At 49.7% G+C, this 14,088-nt stretch overlaps 1 protein-coding gene across 2 annotated transcripts in view; it reads left to right on the top strand.

Annotated features, from left to right (window-relative positions):
• The first annotated feature begins 293 nt into the window (after positions 1-293).
• Positions 294-14,088, top strand: part of EPHA4 (EPH receptor A4) — a 90,598-nt gene continuing 76,803 nt past the window's right edge. The window contains exons 1-3 of one of the 2 annotated variants that reach the window (XM_065748237.1): positions 294-408; positions 969-1,036; positions 4,664-5,327. In XM_065748237.1, coding sequence (XP_065604309.1) covers positions 300-408; positions 969-1,036; positions 4,664-5,327 — 841 coding nt within the window. In that variant the 5' untranslated portion in view covers positions 294-299. Of the gene's footprint in view, positions 409-968; positions 1,037-4,663; positions 5,328-14,088 lie in introns of those variants that run through there. The other variant, XM_065748236.1, reaches the window with a different exon arrangement.

The following is a 14,088-nucleotide window of genomic DNA, read 5'->3' as shown; positions in this document are numbered from 1 at the left end:
AGAGGGCGGGAGCTCCCGGGACGTTTTGTTATCCATTCACTTATTCATTTATTCTCTCGTCTGTCCGCGTGCTTTTCCTTTTCCCTCCGTTCTCCCCGCTCGGATGCTCCCGGGGCCGCTCGGCTCCCGGCCCCGCAGCCCGCTACCGCCGCCGCGGCGGGGGGGGAGGGGGGCAGAGGGGCGGGGCGGGGCGGGGCCGGCGGCGCGGGGCGGGCGGCGATTGGCGGCGGGGCAGCGCTCGTCCCGCCCCCTTGGCAATGCCTATGCCCGCGCGCCCATGCGGGCGTTATTCCACTGGGATGGCGCGGCCGGGCGGCATGGCCGGGGTCCCCGTCGGCGCGCTCCTCCCGCTCCTCGTCGGCGTCTGCGGGGCCGTCACCGGCTCTCGCGTGTACCCCGCTAACGAAGGTGAGGTGCGGCCGCCCCGCTCTCCCCCGCGCCGCGGGAAAGTTCGGTGCCGACGGCGGTCCCTCCGCTCCGCTGCCCCTCGGGCCGCGCGTTCCCGGCCGGTGCCGCGGGACGGGGCCGTGCAGGTGCGCGGGGCGGTGCGGCGGCCCCCGCCGCTCTCGTGCGGCACTCCCAGAGCGGCTCCGGGTGCTCGGGGAGCCGGCACGGGGCGGTTGCGAGACAGCCCGCGGGTGCCGGGGGTCCTACGGGGCTCTGCCGGGCGTACGAACCGCCGCTCGTTCGCTGTCCGGTGCTCCGCTCGTTGCCGGACCTTCCCCTCCCCTCCTCCCCCCGCTGCCCAGCATCGCCGGAGCGGCTCCGGCGCACGGGGCATCTCGCGGCTCTCCCGGCCCTGCCCCGCACACAGCTCCGCGCTGCTGACCGCGGGCACCCCGCTCCGCTCCGCGCCCCGGCTGCGGCTGCGGCTGCACGGCTCCCCGCGCACGGCAGCGCTCGGGTGCGCGGTGTTCCCCCCCACGGAGCAGCCGGAGCGTAACGCGCTGTGTTTTGCCTCCCCGCAGTGACCCTGCTGGACTCCCGCTCGGTGCAGGGGGAGCTGGGCTGGATAGCGAGCCCGCTGGAAGGAGGGGTAAGTCCGCCGCTATCGGATCGCGAGGGCAAAGGGGGTGATGAGTGCGTTTCGGAGAGCTCTAATGGCGCGATTAGCGCTGATTGTGGCGAGGAGGTCAGGTTTCGGCCCGGGCTCGCGAAGTGAATTACTCTTTGTTGGGGAAACTCAATACTCCCTTCGGATGGCTCTGTCATGGAAGAAGTAAAAACCAAAAGGGCAGAAAAGAGGTTTCGGAATTAAGGGATCGGTTCAGGCGTGGGCTTAGGTGCCTATTTAAAGCCGAAATACCCACGAGAAACGTGATCCGGCGGCTGAACCGGCGGTCCCGGCTGTAATTAGCGCACCCGGGGGCCGCGCTCTGTGGGTACGGGGCGGGCCGGGCCCGCCGTGACGGCGGCCGTCGGGTCGGGGCCGTGCGCCCGGGCTCCGGATGGATGCCCGCAGCCCGAGGCGCTTCGTGCACTTTTCTCGAGGAGCTGACGCTCAGAGAAAGGCGCTCCGGTTCCCCGCGCTGACAGCGGAAGGCTCTCCCGCAGGTGTCCGGGGCTGCAGGCAGGACGGCGGCTGCCACCGCACCGTGCGACGCGGGGCCGCGCAGCCGGGGGCTGGCGGGTCGCCTCGGGGAGCGGTTGGAAGGGGCTTTCTTCCTTAAAGAGAACAACTGAAGAGAAAGACCAGCTGTGAGCACTAATCGTTAATAGTAGGAGAAAAAAGCCCTCCTCTGCGGTCCTTTTAGATGGCTGAAACAGCTTAGTTACGTCTCTTTCAGCGTCCCAAGTCAAACTGGTTAAAAATAGGTGCTACAAGGTCCGGATCCGTGCGCAACAAAGTGTCGGGTTCTTCGGGAAACCTATGTGTTTAGTTTTGTGTGTGTGTGTGTTCCTGCTTGTAACTATTAGAGAGCTAAGGAAACAGCAGCGGGTGGAAGGAATCCGAGGTTGCACTGGCTGGCGATGCATTATGCATAAGCTCTGAATAGCCATAACACGGGAGAAAGGGGGATTGTTTGGCTCTCCCATTGTTGTTCTGCCTGAACTTGACTACAGCCCTGGCTGGGGCTGAGCCTGGGCACAGCGAGCTCCAGCGCACCAGGCTGAGTGGCAGCCCTGCAGGCTGTGCTGCCCGCTGCTTGCAGCCCTCGGCCTGCCCAGCAGCCAGGTGCAGCTCTGCCCTGGGGAGGCACTCCGGGTCGGTGGGCCGTGTGGGCAGGGTCTGTCCTGCAGCTCTGCAAGGGGAACCCACACTGTGGGTGAAAGCAGTACCCAGCGTGTGAGTTTCAATAAGCCGGTGGTGAATTGATGACGGGGGAGAGCTTTAGTTGCTAATAATTGTTGAGTTCTCCCTTTCCCCTCCTGCCTTGCTGGAGAAGGAAATGTGTGCTCTCCTTGTGGATGTGACTGGTTTCGCTAAACCTACATACGTGTGTTCTATTTTGAAGCCAGTAGTGAAAAATTTAAGAGTACATGGTCTGATGTGAGAGACAGTGCTGGGAAAGCGTTTATTTCAGCTTCATATGCCACAGATTGATTTCAAGCGGTAGCAGTGAGCTGTTTTCTTTATCTTCCTGGGAAGACCCTGTCCTTCAGCACCATTTATCTGTGTGCACCTTCTTGCCTATGCCAGGAGACTTTCTCTGCACCTATGCCAGTTCCTGGGATGTTGGGGCTGTGTGAGTAAGGGTTAGAGATAAATGCCATCGTTTAGCAGAGACTGGCTGTAATCAAATGTATAGTAGCCCTGGAGGAATTCGTGAATTGCAGTATAAACATAATTAATGATTTTTCTCTTGCATTTCACAGTTGAGAAGCAGGTTTTGTGTCCAGAATGTTTTACTCTGCATCATTAAACCGTGAGAAGAGTTGAATTCTGAAAGTTAACTTTTTGCTTTCAAGCTGAAATCATGCCTTTGACCACATACTTGGAGTTATGAACCATTTACAGGGGCTGGAAATCTTAGGGCTCTAGTGAGGCAAGGAGCTGTGGTTGTGTTCAGTTTGTGTGTCTGTGAAGGAAGAAATGTTTGTGTGATGGAGATGGGGTGTGCTGAGATGCTGAGCAGGGCTCGCTGAGTTGAGCTGCAGCCCATCCTCTGGCCTTAGAGGGCTCTGCATCCAACTCTGCAGCAGTGTCCTACAATGTGTAAGTGTGTAAAGGAAATCCCGTCAGCAAGTATTGTTTCCCTCTGCTTCTTCCCTTCTCTTACCACACACGTATAGGCGGTGTTGGCGGAAGATAAGCAGAATGGAAACTGATGGATCATAAAGACAATATTGTAACAGTAAACTAGTTCTGTGGCAGCTGTAAATTAAATAACTGTCTTCCTACTAACACTGTGTTACACTTTACATTGATAGATGACTCTTAAGATTTATTTTTTCCTTTTTCCGTGGAAAGTCATGACATGCTGAGTATTGATTTTCCTCCTGCCCCATCCCCTGCTTTCATTTTAATTTGCAGTCATAGCTGGGCAGCAAATAAAATATTCTCCCTGCTCCCAGTGACTCACAGAGCTAACTGCTGCCTTTCTGTAAGCGGATTCAGCTAAGCTGGAGTCTCTTTAAGTGAAAATCGCTCACATATGAGCAATCCCTGTGAGGAGAGTGTGGGATCTTATACCAGAAGCCCCTTAATGTTAAGAAGGCTTTTGTTTATCACAGCCTTGGCATCAGTGTAGCACTTCTGGGAAGTCTCCATAAAGTTTTTCTGATGGATTTTTTTGTTGTTTATTTTTTTTTCTTTCCCAAGGATAATTTTGATATACTTTTTTGTGTAGCCTCCAAACTTGGGCAGCATGCAGGAGTTATCTAATACGTGCTGTCTTTTTGTTGTTGCTCTTGTTTTGCTTTTTAAAGAAGGATTTCTCTTATACCCAAGCACTGTGGGGATTTTACAAGCAGTATCTTGCCGAGGCCCCCTCCAGGAAAGCTCTGTGGTGAACTCTCTTGTATCACAACCTTTAAAACATTGTGGGGTTTTTTTTATTTGTTTCCAAAGCTCTGGCTTATGTTTTCTTTCTCTTTAAGTTCCTTGTCCTGAAATGGTTTACATCAAGATCCCTTCTTTGCATGTCTTCCTTGGATTGCATGCATTCTGCTTCATAATGATGTTGCCTGTTAGTTGGGTACTTCTGCAGGAGGTGCCTGAACTTGACTGCAGAGTGGCAGGGTTCTAAAGCGTGGTGCTAGCCCAGGATGGGGGTTGGAAGCTCTCAGAAACAACCAGGGCTGGTTCAGCAGTTTAAGAGCTGTGGTGGTGCCGGAAACGTGGATGTCACTCCATCTCTGTCATGTGATTTTGCTGCCTGGTGCTCCTGTGTACAAAGTGGGGTCCACATCTCCTGCAGAGGAAACGTCAGACCAGTGCTGTGCTAACAGTCTGTGAAGTGCTACGTGTGCCCTGATCCAAGTTGGGTCCTGGGGGCTGAGCTGTTCAGTCTTACCTGGTTTGGAGCCTGCTTCTCTTCAACAGGTTTCTCTCTGAATGTCCAAGTAGTTGAGGTCCTGGCTGCAGTGTGGGAGGTGTCCTGTTGCAGGAAAACAAACAAATGCATCTCCGTGTTAGCTGTGGAAGGGCAGGTTAATTTTACTGTGAAGATCTGTTGCTGCTTTTGAATACTGATGCATTTCTCTTCTTTCTTCTTGACAGTGGGAGGAAGTAAGCATAATGGATGAGAAAAACACTCCGATCCGCACCTACCAAGTTTGCAATGTCATGGAGCCCAGTCAGAATAATTGGTTACGAACTGATTGGATTCCCCGTGAGGGGGCTCAGAGAGTATATATTGAAATCAAGTTCACACTGAGAGACTGCAACAGCCTGCCAGGTGTCATGGGAACTTGCAAAGAGACTTTCAACCTCTATTACTATGAATCAAACAATGATAAGGAGCGTTTTATTCGAGAGAGCCAGTTTGCCAAGATAGACACCATCGCTGCCGATGAGAGCTTCACTCAGGTGGACATTGGTGACAGGATCATGAAGCTGAATACAGAGGTGCGGGACGTGGGACCTCTCAGCAAGAAAGGGTTTTACTTGGCTTTTCAGGACGTCGGAGCCTGCATTGCTTTGGTGTCTGTTCGTGTCTTCTATAAGAAGTGCCCTCTGACAGTTCGAAACCTGGCACAGTTTCCAGACACCATTACTGGGGCTGATACATCCTCTCTGGTGGAGGTTCGTGGCTCCTGTGTCAACAACTCGGAAGAAAAGGATGTGCCAAAAATGTACTGCGGGGCAGATGGGGAATGGCTGGTACCCATTGGCAACTGTCTGTGCAACGCTGGCTATGAAGAACGCAATGGTGAATGCCAAGGTAAGATGAGCCATATTGTACTTTTCATTAGGGCTTAGTTGAATGCATAATTGAATTGGAGATGAGAGTAAATGGAGTAAAGCCAGTAATTAGCAGCCCCTGTGGGATGCAATGGGACAGAGGGGTTTAATGAAGGAGTCCAATAGCTCCAGGTGGCAAGGCTAAGAATTATGTAATGCGAAACAAATGATACTGCCATAATAGGCAGAAGGCAAAATGCACTTTGCAGCAGGCACCTAAATTTGCATTGATCTATGACAGCCACCAAAATGTGTGCAACTGCAAAGCAGTGCAGCTGAGCTACCGTTGTTTAAAGTGACAATTCTTTTAGGTTTCCCTTGGATAATGCAGTGGGTAAGAACCAGAGTCAGGAGGAGGAAGGGAAAAAAAAAACCAGCAGTTTCAGCTGGATTATTTTCCTCCTTTGAGAAGGGGAAGTCTTTGGTGTTTAACTTGTTGCAAATTTTTAGTCCTAAATAACCTTTTGATATTTGACACTGCTGCCTTTGTTAAATATTTTCATTTCTCAGAGGGTCTCCATTGTCAGCTTAATAATGGAGGTGCTAGGATACTCTTAGAAATGCTGAAAGTCTGCTCCCCCCGCCCTGTCCTGTGCCCTGCTGAATTAGGGATTAAAGTTTATATAAAAGACAGATTATCCTAAAAAGAGGGGGGGGGGAGACCTCAAAACCTATGTTCTCTTCATCTCTCCTTTCTGTGGTAGAAGGTTGAGGAAGGAGAGAAGAGTTTATAAATAGAGCATCTTTGGCCTTGGCTTCTAAACTCTTGCTCGTGTAAGCGTAAATGAAGATCACATTTGAAATGCTTTTGCTCCGCTCAGTGGCCTGAATTCTGTCAGGTGCTGAATTGAAGATGCCAGGTTTCTTAGTGGATTTGAACCCACGTTTGTGGAAAAGGTGATTTGGAGCTACAAGTCTTGGCTTCATGTCCTCTTGGAGCATTTTTCACCAGGTCCTTATTTAGTGGGGACTGAGAACAAGCTAGCAAAGCAAGCATCTGGCTGCCCTTGTCCTGGATTCATGTGAGAATGTTGTTTTTTGAACATCCAACTTGATTTCTTTTAAATCATAATCTGCAGTCAATGTGAAGTTAATTACTGCATACTGAAATCAAACTTTGGCAGGAAAAATATACTAAGTGTAAGCCACTACCTTCATTTGCAGAGTTTTTGCTAGATGGAAACTTAAGTCCTTATTGGCAACAAAACTGCTCTGGGCCGTAGTGAGAATTGGGAGACAGCAGCATTGTGAGGAGGGATCCTGTTTGGAGTAAATGACTGCGTTGGGAGTTCTGTGAGACAGAAGCTTGAAAACCTGGGTGCAATTGAAGATGCAGTCCTGCAGACATGGCACTGAATGAGTGCTGCTTAGGGGAGCCACGGGTGGCTGAGGAGGTGTTGCTGTCTCCAAATGGATCGGTAACTTCTAGGCAAAGCATCTTGACACATTAACAGCCTGGGCTGTGAGAGGAGGAAGTGAATGGGGGGAAAAGCATCCCGGTTTATTGCACGGAAATTATTCCGCCTTCTCCTGAAGGCGTGCTGGGTCAGTCCCGGGTCACACCGACTGACACAGATCTAAGCTCTTCCTCGCCGGACGTGGTATGAGCTCATCGTGTAACAAATGCTGCCTTCTCCAAGGGAAGACACTCGGGCTTTGCTGGTGGGCCGTGGTGGGAGTGGGCTGCTCTTCTCTTTGTTTTCTGTCAGTGGATTAGGCCTTGGGGCTGAGCGTGCAGGGCAGGTACCTGCCGGGCTCAGGAAACCCGGCAGTCTGTCTCTGCTGCTGGAGGAAGGCCAGGCAGCGTCACGTTTGCAGCTGAGAAGGAAACTTTCTGTCTTTTTGGGTTTGCCAGAGTCAGGCTGGCCCGTGCCAGTTCTTCTCAGAGGACTTGAGCCAGCAAGTAATTGAAAGTGCTAAACCCATTTCATCAGTGGTTACTTGTGGTTTCCTCTTTCAACGTTTGCCGTTCCCCAGGCAGAACGGTTCACTGGGAAGCTCCTCTGGCTGCTGGAGCCCGGCAGAGCCCAGAGGCACACTGCTGCCCTGATGCTGTGTCTGTGGCACAGAGCTGGCCCCGTCCTGCCCTCTGCCACCGTGCAGCTGGGCTGGGTCCTGCTCGGATGGACCTCTGGGTGGGGAGGGCAAAGTGAGGAACGCTCCTGTGGATTTGGAGCAAGGATGGGGGGAGGAAGGAGAATGTGAGCTTGTGAAAGGCGATAAAAGGATGCCAGGCTGGGCCTGGAGCTGGTGAGCGGGTTCCACCCCAATTGTTTTTCAATGGGCTGACTGTGGCAGGACAAATACAAGGAGAGGTCAGAGGTTGTCCGTTTCCTCATCCATCTTCCCCTGTGATCCTTGGGTCAGAGTTAGGATTGATTAAGACTTTAGATGTCTGACAAAAGCTTGCTGGGCAGAAGTGACTCAGAGCAGCAGAGCGGGGCCCGCACTTGTCGCAGAGCCACGGGAGAGCTCAGTGCTCCCTGCTGCAGGACCTGCATCCCCCTCCTGGCCCTGGGAGCTGGCTGGGCTTCAAGTTCACTCAGCCCTCTGAGTTTTAAACAAGAGTTTTTTTTTCCTTGAGCTGCTTTTAGTTAATATCTGGTGTGTGTAGGAGAAGCATAATGGAAAGATGCTTCCCCTCTAAAGCACCTCCTGTAGCAGACATTAATGACTCTCTGACCTTGACCAGGGATTTATGGAAAAAAACGGTGTGTGTGGTACTGAGGTGTTGGAAAGCAATTACACAAAGCCTGTCCTTCAGTCAAGCAACTGCTGTCTTTTTTCTGCTGACTTTGAAATTGCCTAGCTGAGGGTTCATATGGAATATGAATGTATGGAAGATGTGTATATGAATATATACACAAGCATATAGACACACAAAAGCCCACAGCAGGAAGGGGAAAGGGCTGAGTATTTAATTCCTTTTTATTTAGCTTCAGAGGTGCCATGGGAGTGCTTCAGGAGTGCTGTCTTGTTCACTAGAAATACGAGATGAGCTCTGATTGCTTTCTTACGGCTGGATGTGTAACTGTGAGCCCAAACTTTTGTGGATCTTTATTTTTATACTTCCTCCCAAAACTTCTGCTAATGGCTGCCCATTAGAAGAGCACAAAGGCGGAACATTGTTGATGGAACTTGAAGCTGTCCCAACTGGTGATGCATCTCACAGCTAAGGTGCTTTAGGGCAATGTTGAGACATAATTTTAAGATCTGCTTGTATGCGTCATTGTTATGCAAATTGTTTTGTTACACAATTAATATATTGTGGTTTGCGTTTAGTTCTGATTTCCTTGTGATAAAACACACATCTTTTATCCTCAGATGGGAGGAAGGGGGAAACAAGCAGGAAGGGAGAGAAGACAGATTAAAGAAGCAATAGACTGCAGCCATCTGTGATGATTTTGATGCTGTGAAATTACAAATCTCAATTTTAGACCTGCCATTTAATATAAATATGTGAGACAGTTGAGATTTTTACTGTGATATCGTAAAGGTTATGAGAGCCAACAGCTTTGTCTTCATCTACACTTGCTTTTTTGAGCTGTGAATCGGCCAATTGGCAGAAAATCCAGTGTCATTTAAAATATGGCTAGCTCCTGTTTTCATGTACTGCTGTTTTTAGAATTTTCCTTCTAACTTTGATAAAAGCATCCCTAAGAAGTAATAATTCGAATGATAAGGTTCTTATCTCAGAGGCTTTGAAGAGTAACTGTGATCATTGAGAGCGGCAGTGTGGTTTATATCAGAAGATTAGTCTAATTATGTTTTCTTTCTGAGATAAGATTTTTGGATGGTGGGTTCTGTCGGGGCAGGGAAGTGAAATAATGTGTGTGTGCTTTCCCATTTTTAGTCAGTCAGTTTTTTTTTTTTTGTCAGAACAACACTGATGAACATGTTAAGCTTTAAAGGAGCTGAGAAGAGGGAAGCTAGCAGGAGGGGCATGGCGGCAGTACCAAAACACAGTCTGTCTGAGCCAAATTTAGCTGGTGCTTCTCTCTGTTCAAGAAGTGACTTGGTTGTATTATGTTCTGGTGGAGCTAACAGATCTTCCAAAGGTTGCTCTCTGCTTTGGTAAAGGGGCAGCTCAGTAGGATACAGTCGTCAATTGGAGAGAGATGAGTTGTTGCAGTATGAATTCCGTGGCAGTCCTCGGCAGTCTTTAGTGAGGCATACAGACCCTGGTTGTTGTTTTTTTTTTTTGTTTTTTGTTTTTTTTTAATAAAGCGAGGTAAACAAAAACTTTCCAGACAACCTGCCTTGTGTGTGATGACTCCAGGATTTAGGGGTTATTATCTGTCTAATAACATGCTCCGCTGAGCTTGGTCTTTATTGCATTTGTGAGGAATGATTAAAGAAATGCTCAGGAGTGAGCTTCAGACTTTGGAGGCTGCATCAAAAGCCCCCCAAACTTGTGAGATGAGGATCTTATCTGGTTTCGTTTCATCATGCCACATCCTTTTGGTATGTTGTGGGGAGCAGGTGAGGTCACCCACTTTTGTGAATCAGAGACAATTAGCACTCCCATGACTAAATGGACATTCATTTTATGAATATTCAGAGCCTGTTTCACCTCCCTGGGAAGCAAACACGTTGGTTCCCTTCTCTTTCCTCTCCTGGAGACTGAGGAAGCTCTCCCTGTGAATGGGGATTGGCAGCTGTTCGGCGACTTGTCTTTTGCATGCAAGCGAACTTCTCATTTACATCTTTTGTATACACCCTCATGCAAAGTAGCACACCCATTTCACAAAGGAGATAAGAGCTTCCTTTGGAAACGCCAGCCAAAATCTCCTTCTGTTTATGCAGGGCTCAAAGATTTGGATTTTATGCAAATGATTCCGTTTTGATTTAAATTCTTTGTTTAAGAGAGCGCAATATTTGCACTGCGTGCTTCTTGTGGCCCAGCTCTCCTTTTGACCGCGGCTGGTTGTCACTTTCCCAGTCTCCGCAGCCCTCTTGCTTGCTCCCAGCTGACGTGGGAAAGCTCTGTGCCGCGCAGCCCAGCTGTCCTCGCAGAAGCGGTTTCTGGAGGTGCTGGCGGGCTGGGGCTCTGCCTGCTGGGGCTGCGGGCTCCAGGCTGCGATCCTCTCGGGGTGTTTGCCAGCGACCTCTGGGCCCAGCTGAGGCTGGAGCTAAGGGCTGAAGTCAGGCGGTGGGATCTGCTCTGACCCATCAGGGCGTGCACGCACGCGTGCCCCCAGCAGCATCACGCCGGGTGGTGTGAGCGGTGCTGGCCAAGCTGTGCCTCGGCCCCGTGCGGTGCCCTTGGCTGCCGGGTGCCCACGGCTGCATCCTGGAGCAGAGGGGCCGGGGCTGCTGGTAGTGCTTGGGTAAACATGCTCAAATGAAACTGCGGTCTGTGTGTACCGAAAGAAAACTATCTGTGAGAAAAGCTCTGCTTTCCTAAGCCTTGTGATTACACAAGGGCCCGTATTTTGTTTTATTTTTGGTTTTAGTGGCTTTCTGTTCTTCTTAACTTTTCTTTATTTCAACTTTACTTAAAATTGCCTTTGGCTTGAAGTAAAGCTGAGGCTCATTAAGTGCTCCCAAAACACGGGCTTGTTCAGAACAGATTTGTTGAAAGGTTTATTGATATAAGCTAGAACACATGCTGCCTGAATGTACCGTATTTCTTTAAAGTACCGTTTTTCATTTTGTGTCTTTATAAATCAGTGGTATGAAATTGGGACCTTGATTGTGTTGGGGCTACATCCTATAACAAACAAAAGGGGAAAAATAAGATTGTGGGGAGGGTTCATTTATTTTCCTTTTTTTTTCTTCTTCTTTTTCTGGATGCCCAATTAGTGTTTAACCTGAAGGTAATTTCACAGGGGTAGTAAAGTGCGCAGTGTGAAACCTCGTGGCATAATTAAAGGGAGGAAAGGCTCTTTAAAACAACAAAGGAACGTGCAAAAACTTTGGTTTTGCCCTAATAGTCACCCAGAAAGAGAGACCATGCTGTTTAAAGTACAATATGGATGGGCCATTAAGGCTTTCAAAAAGGCCATACTGCGGCAGTCGCTGTTTGCTTTAGCTCCATGAGTTGTGGGATCCTAGAGAAAACCCAGCTCCCGGGTCTGTCTGTTTGTGATTTTTGTTTTTTTGGGGGTGGGCTCAACTCTCAGTGGGTTTGTAGGGCTGCAGTCGGTGCCGCAGCACTGCGCAGCAGCAGAGGTGTGCTGAGGGCAGGCAGCCTGGGGCATGCAGTGCTGCGGGCAGCCTGGCACTGCTGGGCAGGACCGTGGCAGGAGGAAGGCCAGGCACGCAGGTGTCTGTGGCAGACGGGGCCAGAGGGAAGCTTGTCTGGCTCTGTGTAGTGTCCCAGCCACAAGACAGCTCCTTTCCCCCCCTCTTCCCTCCCCCTTACTCATCAAAAGGAATTGGTCACCTTCTAATCAGCTGCCCGTCTTGCATGCTGGAACTCCTTAAGATGCCATTTAAATAAGGCAATCAATAACTATCGCTTCTCCTTGTGCATGCAGATACTTTGTACAGCCACAGTTCAAAGCTGCAGTACAGTGTCTTAATTACTCAGATAATCCTGTTTGCTTGTATTTTTAAACTATGAAGCGCTGGGTAATTATTCAATTCTTAATAGAAGGCAAATGGCAATGTAAACAATAATTAGGATGTTAGACTAATGTGCTTCAAAGCAAATTGGATTTTTTTTTTCATAGCATTCAGCATGAAGTCCCATAAAGCTAACAATTTAGTGGGGAGGAAACAAGTTCCATTTTGTTCCTATTTGATGGCGTTATCTCCCCATGCCTGTTTCCCGTGAGCAGCAGCTGACCTGCCATGACATGGCCCTGTGTTGGGCTGCACTCCCAGAGGTGGCTGCCTCCAGTCCAGCTCCTGTTTGACCTTCTCAGGCCTTGGAGGCAGGACTGCGTGCTGTGGTAGAGCTGCAGTGTGGTATCTCCTGCTTGAAGAGCACTCCTGATCTTTGCAGCTCATCTCCGGTTGCACAGTAAACGTAATGCAAGCCATGAGCACTCAATGGGTTACTCTGCTGTCTGTGAATCTCATGGATATAGCATATAGGGGAACTTCCCCAGGCCTTAATTAAACCCTGTCATTGTATCTGTTCATTGAGTCGCATGCTGCCTGTGGTTGAAGCTGCTCTCCTGCACCCTGCCGTAGTGGCTGGCCGTGGCCAGGGCTTTGTTTGGCTGCACCCCCTCAGCGCTGAATGGAGTGAGCAGCCAGCTTTATTTTCCCCATTATCAGCATTCAGAAAGGCCAAAGTGTTCTCCAGTACTGATGCTGAATTACAGGAATTGAATTACAGAAACTCAGTTTTCAGTAGACTTCATTTTTATTGTGAGAAGGGGTAGGAGGTGGGTGGGGTAAGCAGTGGAGCACTTGAAGAGGTTTTGGTGATGTTTTCTGATACTAGTGCTGGCTATCTCTGTATTAAAGTGTGCACTTTTAAGGGTGTGTATTTCTTTATTTTAAATCCCAGAGGCCTCTTGCCAGGCCACATTGTAATGGCATTAATTAGCGAGTCTGTCTTTCCATACATAAAACATCTCTGTCTGGGGAGCCAAGGAACGCTGTCAGCCAGGGCTTCTGTGAACTTGGTGCTTGAATTCATTTGTTTTTGGGCTTAAATGTTTCTGTAGTTGAAAAAGAGGTGGCTGCTTTGAAAACAGTTCCTCTTTGAAGTTCTCGGGCTGGCAGTGCCTGGGGCAGCAGGTGGGCACGGTACCATGTGGGAAGCGCAGATCAATACCTTCCCTGCCCTGCTCCCTGGTGTGCTGCGCTGCCCCAACCGGTTTGGGGAACTGCTGCTTGTGAGGCACATCCAGCTGGGATGGCTGTGGTCCTGGGCCCGGCCTCTTTCAAGGAGGGCCCTTGGAAATTGTGTTCTGAGAACTGATGGCTTTGGAAAGAGTGTTGTCCTTATTTTTTTTATTTTTTTCCTTCTTACAACTCCTGTAATTATGGAGAGGATTAGAGGGATGGAGAGATCAATAGGAGAGCACAAGTTGCCTGAACTTCTCTTCAGATGTTGGAGCGCTGTATTTTGTTGAACTTTGCCAGTGTGTTTAGAAGATTTCTTTGGGCTTTTTCGAGAAACAAGTAAACAGAAATTAAGAAGTGTGTGTGGGCAGTCTGTACTGCTTCACAGAGATGCTCGGGGGCAGTGGCTGCTGGATAATTATAGCAGGAGGTGCTTAGATACAGCCATGTTTGCTGACAAGCTGAAGGAGATGGTTCTGCCTCCAATCCCACACTGGTACTTGCCGGGAGCTGTAGGTTGCTGCCCTGCCCCTGCCCTGGGCTTTCTGCTCACCAAGCCCCTGTGCTCTGATGAAGCCCCTACGAGGTCTGTGCACTGAGTGCCCCTCTGCCAGCAGGCACAGCCCTTCCTTAGGAATCATGGGGTCAGTTGAAGACTCCTGAATCCAATGGTGTTCAGGTGGTGAACAAATGAGTGCAAGCACCCCAACTGTCACCTGAGCCATTCTGAAGTGGAGACAGTTCCCTGGGAGGCTTCCTGTGGTCTTGTGCACCTGAGCTGCCAGGAGATTAGCTCTGTTGCTGTTTCTTTCTAGTGGCTTTGGTATTTGCATTTTGCACACCTGCCAACATCTTCCTAATCTCTGTAGTACTGAAACACAGTTATTAGGTTGACACATTTTGTCCACTCATAATTAGTTCTTGGATTTCCTCATTTATTTTTGCGGTGATCAGAAGTGTCCAGGGTAGAACTAATAAGGCAGCTGAAATTAAGA

This window comes from Cyrtonyx montezumae, unplaced genomic scaffold (assembly GCF_038088225.1).
Source record: "Cyrtonyx montezumae isolate F1298 unplaced genomic scaffold, pur_monq_1.0 scaffold_5, whole genome shotgun sequence".
Taxonomy (NCBI): Eukaryota; Metazoa; Chordata; class Aves; order Galliformes; family Odontophoridae; genus Cyrtonyx; species Cyrtonyx montezumae.
This window is presented reverse-complemented; position numbering and strand designations above follow the sequence as displayed.